We start from the raw sequence: 13,085 nt of genomic DNA on the forward strand, positions 1-13,085 counted from the left end.
TGTCTTCTATTTAGTATAAAAAGCCAGATCTTAGAAAAGGGAATTTATCCAGGGTCTTTCAAGTAATAAGTGGAAAAGTTGAGCTTTGAATTAACCATTCTGTACATGTAAGAAATGGGACTAATGGAACTTTTTGTATATAGTATGCACAAACAGTAACATTTGATAAAGACAGAATGAAAATTTTCTATATTTTAGATTTCTATGGGAGATAAAGCAAACAGTATTCTGGTTTTCATTATGAAGTTTATCATGATAAAATATATTGTATGCATGTAGGAACTTTTTAAAGAACTAATAGAAAAATGGTAAATTTCATAACATTACTTAACATAAATAAGGTTCATCCCAAGAATACAAGGAAGTATTAGGAAAAATGTTTTTACTGTAATTTGTCTTTTTAATAGATATGAAGTAATCTGTTTGATAGCTTTGAATAAGTATTTGCTGGGGGTATATATAAGCTCTTTAAGTATAAGGGAGTATTAAATGCAGTAAAAAAAATGCCACTAATAGCTGAAATAATGTTTAATGATAAAATATTGGAGAGAAAAAAAAAAGAAAAAGAAAAATTGCCTTCTAGTAATCTCCTAAAATATCCGAGAACAAAATGGTTGATTAAAATGACAAAAGACTTACGATGTTTGTCATCATGTACTTATGTATAAAGAAAACAGTAGCTTTTAAAAATGTGTACCAACTAGAAAATACAGTGGGGAAGAAGGATATGCCTCTAATAAAATTGCCTCTGTGTGTGTGTGTGTGTATGTTTGGATTATTGAAAAACTATAATGTTCTTAAAATTTTAAGACTTTAAAAACTGTTGGAGAAGGATCTGGAGAGATGACTCTGGCTAAGAACATTTGCTGCTCTTGCCTAGCACCCACATCAGGCAGCTAACAATTACCTGTAATAACAGCTCAGATGATATGATACCCTCTTCTGACTTCCACAGGGCATCATATTTGTGGACACAGATTTATATACAGATCCATACAATATACATAATTAAAATAGTTTTTAAAAGGCTGCTGGAGGGGCATAGTTTATTTTTTATTAGTAGGCTTTAAACGTCTTTTTAAAATGGCAATTTATCCTTTTTTAAATGTTGTTTGCTTTTATGTTTGTTTTTATTATTTTTAAGTTTGTGGATGTGTGTAGGTGCTCCAAATGGCCAAAGGTGTCAGGTACTTTAGCACTAGACTTACAGGTCATTGTGAGCCACCAGATGTGGGGTCCTCTGCAAGAGCAGCATATGCTCCTAAACCCTTGAGCATCTCTCCATCCCCATTTTATATTCTCTCTCTCTCTCTCTCTCTCTCTCTCTCTCTCTCTCTCTCTCTCTCTCTCTCCTCTCCTCTCCTCTCCTCTCTCTCTCTCTCTCTCTCTCTCTCTCTCTCTCTCTCTCTCTCTCTCTCTCTCTCTCCTGGGTGTAATGGCATATACCTTTAATCCTAGCACTCAGGAGGTAGAAGTAAGCAGATCTCTGGGTTCGAGGCCAGTCTGGTCTATGTAATGAGCTTCAGGGACAGCAAGAATTCCATGGTGAAACTCTGATTTGAGAAAAACTAAAACATTTTTTAAAATTTTATATGGGTGAGTGTACATCACATGCATGCAGCACCTGAGGAGTCCAGAAGAGGGCGTTGGAACACCTGATCTTCTGAAGGGGCAGTAGATGCACATAACTGCCGAGCCATCTCTCCAGTGCCATTTTGTCTTACCTTACAATAAATAACAGAATTTCCAAACACGGGTTTTCGCACTGAACACTTGGTTGTTTTTGCTTTTGTTTTTTTCTATCTGTGGAAGGATAAATGTGCAAATAATTAGAAATGGAGTTGGGGACAATAAGAAGAAAGGAATCAGAGGACTTTATTAAGAATAGGAGAACTTAGCCAGGCGGGTGGTGGCGCACGCCTTTAATCCCAGCACTCGGGAGGCAGAGGCGGGCTGATCTCTGTGAGTTAGAGGCCAGCGTGGACTACAGAGTGAGTTCCAGGATAGGCTTCAAAGCTACACAGAGAAACCCTGTCTCAAAAAAAAAAAAAAAAAAAAAAAAAAAAAAAAAAAAAAAAAAAACCAAAAACAAACAAAAAATACTCAAGAAAGGTAACATTTGGGTAGACATCTAAATGAATTTCAACAAAATAATTAAAGACCCCAAGACTGAGTGAGTGAATGATCAGGAGCAGAACAGCTCAGTCCATCTATTCAATGCATACTTAAGAGTTGAAAAGGGAAGTGGTAGGCTGTGGGCAGAATGTAGAAAAGCAGCATAAGACCAGTTTCACAGTTTGATCCCCTTTAGTTAAACACATCAGAGGCGCCAGCAATTGTTACCTGAGTATGGACTAGTGAGATTGCTAAGGAAGAAAGTTTTACTTTCTAGTTTATGTATTTTGTCATGTTTGATTCTGATGTTAACTATTTATAAAAGTTGCTCAAGATTTGATTCTATAACATTATTTTAGAAAGAAAATTCAACAAACTAAACTTACTTAGAAAGAAGTGTGAACGTCTCAGACAGCAAAGTATATTGAAAGGGTGTGGGCTTTTGAGTTCAGTAGACCTTAGTTCAGATACCTGTCCTGTGACTATTGTGAGTTGTGGGATGCTGTAATGTGGGCTCTTCACAGTAGAAATAGGACTGATAACACACCTCGGGGCATAGGGAATGAGCTCCTTGTCTCACCATATCTGCCATGATACATGACCGTTTCTTCAGTCAGAGGCTAAGTGTGTGCTGAAGGGTTGGTGTCTAGATCAAATATGAAAAACCAATCAAGTGGAAATACTAATCAAAATTCTTCTTTAAAGACTTACATTGCAATGACTGATTTATTGATAATTTGCTTTGTTCGAGAAAGTTAAGCTGGGGATGTAGCTCAGTGGTAAAACACCTTGCCCAACGTGTAGTACACTCTGGTTTCAATCTGCATTGGTAATAAATTTAAAATAAATAAAAGGAAATTAAGGTATAGCCAGGTATTTTTCACACATATCTGACTCGCTTATAGTATTTTGTAGGGCAGCATAGGTTTAGGCATCCTCGCACTAGGAGGAGAGAGTGATAGACAGAAGGGGTGGGAAGCAAATACTAGTGCAGGGGGCAGAAATCAGGGATGAGTGGGGGTGACAATTTATTTCTGTGGTTTGGGCGGTTGTTTTCTTTTTGGGGGGGAAAAAAAAAAATACAACAAAAAAAGTAAAAAACCAAAAAAAAAAGCGGATAAGGTTCTTCACCACCTTTTATTTGTGGTTGTTTCGGTTAGAGAACTGGGATCTCTTCACTAGTGATTGCACGTGGCTCTTCCTGGAACGTTGCTTTTTGTAGCGCAAGGGTGGCCTTGAATGTGGAGATTCCCCCTGCCTCGCCTCCCCGGCCCAAAGTGCTGGGAATTAAGGCAGTAGGCACCCATAGCCAGCTAAAGATTGCAACTTTGTTTAAAAGTGTCTCAGGTTATTAGTGTTGTTTGGTATGCGTAATAACTGATTTATTTATTTTTTTTTTTTAAAGACTATGTATCTTGGGAAATAAATTCTCGCCATTCTGGCATAGTGGATGGCATAGCCTTTAATCTTAAGACTAGTAGGTCGCAAAAATCTTTCCAGCCAGCCTTGGAACTCGTTGCAATTTTGAAATGCTGTTATACGCATAAAATGCATTATTCAATACTTTTGCAGCTGCAAAGAACATTGGAAAATAAGAAAGCTGGAAAATAAACCATTATAAACTGTTACAAATGTAAATAGGGTCCTTTTCATTTTAAGCAGTGAGTTTTTAAAAGTTATATAATCGTCCCCTTGAATGGTAAAGCTGGATCGAAAAAATGCACATTAGAAATCTTTTTAAATGTAATTGTGGAAATTTACAAATGTTGAAAATACGCCAAGTGAGGGTGTAAAGAATATAGAGCTTCTACATTCAGACTGACCTAAATTTTAAAAAGCCAACAAAAATAAACCTAAAGAGGAAGTAATGACAAACAACCACACACACAGGATGTGTCATGCGGTCGTGGGTTGCGTGTCGGATAGTCACGTGTGGCGTAGCTGGAGTCTTTGTAATTGAGGACTCTGGAGCAGGCTAGTTGAGTGTGTGAGTCTAGTCGAGTGGTTTGGTTGGATAGCCGCGTTTCACGTGGCGATTATGTGGCGCCACATCGAGGTAAGTCTGGGACGGTTGGACGAGTATAGGGAGCGACCAACCGAGCACCAGGTCTGCGAGCGTGCGCTGTGCGAGTGAGTTCGAGCTTTCGCGCCTGCGGTGTGGTGATGAGGTGTCCGATTTAGCCTCGCACACCAGTAATCACGACTGGGAGAAGAAGAGTCGTAATGTTCCATCGCACACAGCATATAGATCTCATCAACATTCACGAAGAGTGGGGACGCGTGGGCGACTTGACACTCGTTGATAGCACTAGCGCTGGCTGGCTAGTTCAAGATTAGACGCACACAGATGACTCTGTCACGGAAGGTTGCTGTTTTGATCTCATAGGGAACGAGGGATACTCTACGGTGCAGCTGTCCCTGCCTCTCAGTGCCGGGGGTAAATTAAAAAAGGTTACTGGTGTGCCGACCACAGCTGGCGCTTGCCAGGAATAAACCTGGCTTCGCGACAGTCTCTGGGGTATTGACTACGATCAGTAGCTGTCGTACTGGTCAGCGTTCTGTTTGATTGGGCCCTGATCGCATGTTATGATAGATAGGTGTCGTTAGTGTAGATATATTATATATTTTGTCGGCATTTTTTGTGTTCGTTTGATCGATTTATGGTCGAGTGTGAGGAGGTCTGCTAGTTAGCGAGTGTTGAGAATTCACGAGGCCCGAGTGTCTGTATGCGTTTACGCATGAGTGATGGAAGGAGTGTTGCAGTTTCTACGAGACGTTAGGCTCACCGGCAGGGATGATTTCAGTATCCATTTAGTTGGGTGTGGCCGATTCCTTGTTTCTATAAACTCTCGAGAGAGTTCAGACATCATTGTCAGCTTGAGGAGGGTGATAAGATATGAGAGATTCTGATTGTAAACTAGAGGAGTCCGAAAATTTGGCATTATGATGTGCCATCGCGAATAACGTACTACTCACGGGGTTGATTTCTGTATAGGAATCGGGGCGCCAAGTCTGAAGTTGCTGTGAGAGATGTTATATTCGGACTTAATTGTATATACTGCACGCTGATGTGTAGGTGTGTTGTGTGTAAGTTGTCAGTGTGGATCACGCGCTAGTGTGAGTCGTTCAGTGATGTTGATGACCGCCAGCTTCGTCTCGTATGAGATGCTGTTCGGCAGTCGGTTCAGTGGACTTAGCAATCTGTTGGATTTTATGGATGATATCGTCCTTTGTTCAAGGTGGGGTCTCACTGTATCTCTCTTCCGGCCTGTTGATGATTCAGACTAACGACGCGGATGGTGCGTGAGTCTGGCATTTTAAAAGCGATTTGATTTATCAAAGAGTGCGCAGAGCTAGAAAAAAAGAAAGAATTAAGAACTGGATCATATAGGGAAGACATCCCAAGTGGTTTTTGATTTCTGCTTATGGTCTCGCAAACAAAATACATAAACTGGCAGGAGGAGCGGATACATACGATTTTTCCTAGGTCTGCTGAAGAAGATGCAAACAGGCTTTTGAGTTTAAAAACACTATTCAAAGATTCTATAGTGTCTTATGTGTTGCTGTTGATTTAGTACTTTACTTTCCAAGAGTGGCATTATCAGAAAATGAATTGATAATCCTTTAAGCTTTTTTGTTGTATGAGTGTTAATAGGGGTGTGTTTTTTTTCTTCCTGCCCTGTAACATACTTCTCATACTCCCCTCCTTTGGCCTAAATTGGCTAATGATTATCCTTTGGAAACTGTAACCAAATATATCTATCCTTTTTACTTTGTTTTTTTCCTATAAATTTGTTTTTAATATCAGCAGTTTGAAAGTACCGCTTGGCCATTCTTGCTCTCTAATTCCCAGTAATAGAATACATCTCCATTGTTAGTAATTGTGGCATTAGAGTGCCTGAACAAGGAGAAACAGCTAGGTGTGTGTAAGATCAGGCAACCCAGCACGGATGAGAACAAGTACTAAAGAAACAAATGAACGTGTGGAGGAGATCCATTCTGCATAGGTCTTTGGTGGAAGGAGAAGACCTTGGGTGCGGTCGAAACTGACGTATATGCAAAGAGGGTACAGATGCTTTAGTAATTCGTTCCGGGGAAGCATAATACAGGTGCAGCAAAAAGAAGGGAACAGTCCTAGTGGGAAAAAAGATGCATTCTGAGAGGGAGAATGGAGCTTCACACAAGGTGAGGCTCGGTGCCCTTTTGGGATCGAACCACCTGTCCAAGAAGCGTCATGCGCCTCTGGGAGTATCCAACATTTTCCTAAGAGTAAGAGATTACAAGAGAAGGTTTTGGGAATAAATCGTTTTAAGCAGGAAGGAACTAGAGGTGTGGCACAGGAAATAAGGCATAATTAATGGTGGCAGTGATGGAGCCTCTGTTTTTTCTTTCTTATCGGGGTTGAATCTCTTTATTGACTAGTTTTACCTAATGGATAGGGCAGTCGTGAACATATACTTCTTCGCGGTGATTTTTATATTCTTAAGCCTGATGTCCCAACTGTGATTACCTTATATGTTTTACACCAAACAGATTGAGGAATTTGCAAAGATAGGTCAATGAGGTAGTGATGAGCAATCAAGAGTATTAAATGCTACATGACCAGTGGCGACTGAGCCTGAAAGACTGTCGACTGTCTATCTCAAGATATTTCCTACCGTTCAGGGTGCTTCTTGTTTTGCAGTCTAGAGATAGTTGGTTGGGGTTGGGGTTGGTCTGCTTGCTTAAATACCCGAGGCCTACCGCTTACCATTAACGTTTATGAGCGTAGACACCATTGCCCAACACGCCGCGAAACCATAGTGAGACACAGTATACTAAAAGTTCATTTTTCCTTAATTTGTAACACATAGGGACAAGTATAGTTCTAAAACAATCACTCTTTATGTGTTTAAACATTTTTTAATGTGTTAATCGGGATATAGGAGTGCCTTTTGCAGATTAAAAATGTAATTTGTGGGAAAAATATCTTGGGGATTTTAAATTAATTGTGAAGAACTAAAGTAATTTAACTTTTTTTAATACACGTGTTATAAGGCTTTTCTTAAGAAATTTCCTTCCCCTAAAAAATCTTAATCAAACTAGTTTGAGTTTAAAACAAGTCTTTTAGTTTTGTTTTTATATATCTGAGTAGGTTGTTAATGATAAACCCCTCCCTGGTCTTTTTGGTATTGGTCTTAGGGCGTGATGAGGCACGTGTAAATAAGGTTGTGGGAAAGTCCTTGTACTGCAAGTGTGGCGCCTTGATTGTAATCAAACTGCCATATTTCAAACAAGTGCATGAAATCAAAGAGCTGCATATAATTGCCCGTCGGAAAGTTGAGCATGAAGAAGAATTATTTTGGTTTTGTTAACAGCAAGGATGGCTGTAAAGTTCCCAATATTGTTTGTAAGGATTTGATGTGTTTATTTTCTATGAAGTCACTTTGATGTTGATAGGGAATTTTTGGTTTTTTTGGGTTTGTCTCTTCCTGTTGATATTTGAGGCACGATTTCACAATGCTGGCCTTGTAATTTGCGTTTTGAACGTAGTCTGCTGCATGGATGTGAATAAGTATGAGATTGGACTTGCTTGTGAACTCCTGACTCTGGACTTGGAGCCAGTGGTCTACGGCGCAGGGTGGCATTAATCGAGTGGAGGACAGTAGATGGTTGTATTTAGCAAGTGATCTACTGGTAAAGTATATACACCGAAGTAACCGGAAGAGCTTTCTTATATTCTTTATTTTTATAGTATGATGGAATATGGTATAGATATGGAGTAAGCTAAGTGTAAGACCTGAAAGATCAGTGCAGATCAGATTTGCATTCAGTAGGGGCTTTTTGGTGTGTGTGGCTTTGTGTACCAGATCTGGCTGTTACAACGGTTTGTTCTCTTACGTGTGTAGATTGTTTTCGGGAATATGTGTAGTGCAGGCTGGTGCGACTCCGGATATATATTGCGGCGCTGGTCTGTAGAGGCCACCAGATGGTAAGGGCTAGGCCCCTCTACCAACGGTACACAGGGATCCGCGACTGGACGAGACCTTGCTGACGCATCGGCCAGAGTATTTGGAGATATAAGAGGTGGTGTGATGCCTGACCCAGGCGTCACTGAAGCTCTTCATAGGGGCTTTGTCTTGTGCATTTCTTTTCTCTTTGTGCTCTTATGTATATGATAAGGAGGGTTCGACGTTATTGTTCTGCGACTGGCGCTCATAGGGGTGTGCACAAGAACTGGGGTCGCCATTAGTACGTGACTTTGATTGTTGATTGTTGGTGTAGTAAATTTAATATTATTAAGTGTTGCCAGGTATCGTAGATTTTCATAGTGATTAGGTAGTGGAATTTTATTGAAATTTCAAAAGGCCTTGAGCTTAAAAAGTTTTTATTTTACTATTAGGCTTATTAGTTTTTTTTAATATTATGACCACCAGTGGAAAGTTTGCGCGCATACGGGTACGATTTATAAAGGATGAAGTGGCTGGTTTTGCTAAACAGTCAGAATTGTAGATGAGTTAAATAAAGAGTGAGTGACGTTAATTATTCTTTGCAAAATAGAGATTGAGTTCACTTTCGCACAAACTAACTCGAAACGAACACTATTGAAGTCCATTATTGTTCATTAATACTTCCAAAGTAGTATTATTTAAGGTGTTTTTAAATATTCGTGAACACTTGGAAGTTACCTATTTGCTTTAGTATTCTCTAACATTATGAACAAGAATTTATTAGTTTAGAACGCAACAGTAAAGAGACAATTTTAAAGATAGCAGTATTAGAATAAAGCAGATCTGGGTATTGTAAATAGATTAATTTATATAATTTTTTTCAACATGTTGATAACGCCTGAAGATACTTGCATGTTTTTTACACAAAATACAGTCCACGAGAAGAGCCGGGCTTCGTGTGAAGGATTGCTTTGAACTTTTGTGTGTCCTCGTGGGATGCTAGTATCCCTGCAGCAGAGCCGCTCGCGCCGCAGATCAGGGCTTAGAGGAAGGGAGACTTTTTGAGCATCTTATCAGCCCTTGGGCCTTGATCAAGCAGTGCAAGCGGTGAGCACCTGCTGAGAAGGCAGGCTCTTCAGTGTGAGTTCCTACGGGATGTGGAACCCTCGCAAAATGCCTCCACGCCAGAGTAAGCGGTGAGTTTCTTATTATTTTTAGATTTTACATTTTTGCTGGCAGAACTACTGGACCGCTTTGAAAAACGAAAAACTTTTGGGATTACTGATTTAATTGGTTCAGTGTATCAAAGACAGAATTTCTACTGCATCTAAATCAATAACATCAGAAAAGTAGATATATATCTGTGCATTTTGTATGGCAGCATCGAAGAACATGCACGGCAGCGGTGCAAAATGTTTAGCTGTTTGAGCTTGTGTACCGCCATAGAACCAGCAAAATGAGAAGCCCTCTAACAATATTTTCTTGTAGCTGTACAGGGGATTAGCGTTATGTTTCCCGTCTAAGATATATATATATAATCGAAGAATCTTCTCTAGCGCAACTGTGGGGACTTGTACATCAGTCAGGAACGCGCCAAGCTTCCTCCCAGTCGTAGCCTGGCTTCTACTGTTTTAAGACATTGGAGCCAAAGGCTTATTCTGTTTGGATGCTTGTGAGATGTCTCACTGCTGATATAATGTATCCTTATCTAACGCGTAAACAGGACGCCGATAGCGCTAGGGATATCGTGTGTGAATTTAAGTTGTATAAGTTACGTATGTAGGACGAAGGTTCTTAGCGAGATCGTTGACTGCGGTCCGATAGATAGAGTGGATAACAGGAAGTGTAAGCAGGGCTGTCAATAGAGGTTAACAAACTTGCCAAATGTGGATAATACAAATGAGGAAGTGAATATGGGTTGTTGCCACTGATGACGTCGTGCACACAAGAAGAGGGTAGTCAGTGTGCTTTTTAATAAAGAAAACAGAGGAAGTGCATGAGGTGCGTGGAAAATGAACTCCCGGAAGCTTCGAGTGTGAGCATTGAGATCCTGTAGCGAAGCGCCACGTAGAAACTAGTTTCGTGAGCTAACTCGGTATGAAGATCCATCCCGTCGAGCCTGAGGTCATCGGTGAGAGGTGGGTATTATCAGGGGGCTGGGGGTTGTGATGTCAGGATATGATGGTGCTTATGATGTGGATACTGACTAAAGTATGCTCAGCGTGGATCGATCGGGGAAGAAAAAGCGTATTGGCTAGTAAAAATTTTCGGAGATTGGGTATATAAGTAGTATTGTATTGTCTAGAGTCCTATATATTTACGAGCTTCTGCTAGGACTATTATTCCTGCTAGGGTATTTGCTGAGACTGTCTGTGGCGACTTAAAGAGAAGGGTCGGCATCTTCACATGTACACGTTTGTTGCTCTATGATAGGGTGCGTAAAGTCTGTGTTTAGACCGCTGGGTGTGCTATTCAGGAGTAGTGTATCTGCGTGCGTACGTTGGTGTTACGTAATCGCTTGGTATCAGTGTGGTATATTGGACGAAGCTTGAGCAGATGGCCTGCATCCGTCTGGGTCTGATCGATGATGAATTAAATGAGCATTAGCTGGGGTCCCTTGTCTTAGCCGCACGCTAGTGACTCGATCAATAGAGATAATGAGCTCGTTTTGTGTCAAGATGGAATAATATTTCACATTTTAAACACTGAATAGAGGAGGCAATGGGCTTTATAAGAGTTCAAAATCCTGGCTCTTTCCAAGCTTACAGTTATAATGGAGTGTTGGTGTTTCCGACAGACGCCTTGGTCACTATGAATAAGACTCATTGATGAATCACGTCTAGTTAATATAAGATCATGCGAACGCCATGGTCTGATAAATTCTGCAGTTGGAACTGCGTGCACGATGTGTGATGGTTTGAAATTTAAAAAGTAACTATCATCTGACATGCAGAAAAACTGAGTCATTCACTAGATTTTCTGTTTTTATTTTTTACTTTTTTTTTCTTTGACTCAGAGTTTGGTTGTATGCTACAGGCTGACATTGAACTCAAGATCCTCCTGTCTCTGCCTCTTGAGTGCTAGGATTATAAGTGTGTATCACCACACCTAGATCAGACACTGTTGAACTAAGTGTTTAGTATTTATTGTTCTTTTGCGTATTTAGAATATATCAGTAGTATGCAAGTGGCTTGATTTTAGTAGCCTATCAAAGTTTTTTTTTTTTCTTTTAACTTTTGATTTTGAGTTTTCACCTCTACAGAAAAGTAGAATAGGAAAATGAGCATTTATATATCCTTCATACAGATTCACTAAGTATTGATGTGTGGACACATTTGCTTTGTTATTTTATAATTTTTTTCTGAAGTAGTTGAATATTGAGTTGTTGCATGAATCTGTAAAAATCAGAACTTTACATACTACTATTATAAAGCATAAAAAATGAATAATGCATATTAAAGTTTCTCCAGTAGCCATATAACCTTTTCTTTTTCATACAAAGTTTGTAGGGAGTCAGGGTTGAATGATTTGTTCAGAACTCACATACTGTGTTTCCTTAGCATATCTCTTCACTTTTTTGTCACTCAGAGGGTTTTGATGACACTTTTTTTTTTTTTTTTTTTTTTTTTGGTGGACATAAATTCAGGGCTTCACATGCCAGGCAAGTGCTGCCAGTAAACTACATCTTCGGTCCTAACAAGAGCCTAAGGTAGCTGTTTGGTAAAACATCCCACAATCTGGATTTGATTGCTTTTCTGTGATCAAGATTAGATTAATATTTTCAAGGTAATATGTGTTTCCTGATAGAGTACTTCAAAAGGAGTATAGTGATTTTTGTTCCATTATTGGTAGTGCAATTCTAATAAGTTAATACACATGAAAGGATTCTAGTGAAACTGTATCAAGCTCATTTGGAGTTGATAAACTTCTAAAACCAAATTTACAAGTCGCAATAGATATAATAGTGAATTTTTAATTAACATTTTTAAGTATTGGAGTTACATTAATCTTGTAAATATATCCATTGTGGTCTATATATTGTGACCTTCCAAATTGCATGAATAATTAATTATGGCATTGTACTTCTTTAAAACAGGCTATTTATAAATGGACTTTAATTTTAAAACATTTCTTATGATAATGTACCACATATGAATATTAATATATGATATTTGGTGCTGCATTTGTAGTAAATATATCAGTGTTTTAAATTCATCAGTAAATTTTGTTAGAAATACAGTCTACTAGAAGTGATCAAGCTGAGATCTTTCCTATAAATAATTCATGTAGCAATTTACATACCCCTGAATCAGTGCTGTTTACTGTAGACTAAGACACAGTTATATTTTGCATTTTATTTTCATGAGTGCTCTTGCAAAGCAGTCACTGAAAGGTGTTGTGCACAGCTATATCACTGTCTTTAAACTCCTTCTACAATAAGCACTAAAAGCTTTTTTTTAATGCTGGTAATGGTAGTGCACACCTTTGATCCCAGTACTCAGGAGGCAGAAGCATGTGGATCTCTGTGAGTTCAAGGCCAGTCTGGTCTACAGAGCAACTTCTAGGGCAGCCAGAGTGGTCTCACAGAGAAAACACTGTCTCAAAAAAACAACCCCAAAACAAAACAAATAAAAAAAAAAACCCAAACAAACAAACAAAAATTTTTAGGGGGAGTGGGGAGAAAAGGAGATCAGGGGTTGGAACAATTGCCCAGTGGTTAAGATCATTCATTGCAGAGAATCTGGGTTTGGTTCCCACACCCAAAAGGTGGTTGGCTCACTATTATATAAAACTCCAGTTCCAGGGAAACATTGCCCTCTTCTGACTTTTTGTGGACTGCAACTACATATATGTTGCACAGACTTATTTGCAGGCAAACACACAGGCGTGCGCGCGCACGCACGCACGCACGCGCGCACACACATTTATAAAGAGAAACAAAGAAAAAGAAAAAGTAAGATCATTTGAAAATTTTCTCACTGAAGATCTGAGAGGAAGGAAATCTTATGACCTGAAAGCTTGTTTAGACATTCCTCATTA

At 39.3% G+C, this 13,085-nt stretch overlaps 1 protein-coding gene across 1 annotated transcript in view; it reads left to right on the plus strand.

Moving 5' to 3' along the window:
- Nucleotides 1-13,085, plus strand: part of Cdk13 (cyclin dependent kinase 13) — a 106,134-nt gene that overhangs the window by 83,884 nt on the left and 9,165 nt on the right. Inside the window, exons 11-15 of the mRNA XM_037206459.1 lie at nt 4,201-4,335; nt 5,192-5,354; nt 6,225-6,384; nt 8,004-8,086; nt 9,142-9,234. Coding sequence (XP_037062354.1) covers nt 4,201-4,335; nt 5,192-5,354; nt 6,225-6,384; nt 8,004-8,086; nt 9,142-9,234 — 634 coding nt within the window. The remainder of the gene's footprint in view (nt 1-4,200; nt 4,336-5,191; nt 5,355-6,224; nt 6,385-8,003; nt 8,087-9,141; nt 9,235-13,085) is intronic.

The sequence above is a fragment of the Peromyscus leucopus genome, chromosome 5 (genome assembly GCF_004664715.2).
Source record: "Peromyscus leucopus breed LL Stock chromosome 5, UCI_PerLeu_2.1, whole genome shotgun sequence".
NCBI classification, from domain to species: domain Eukaryota; kingdom Metazoa; phylum Chordata; class Mammalia; order Rodentia; family Cricetidae; genus Peromyscus; species Peromyscus leucopus.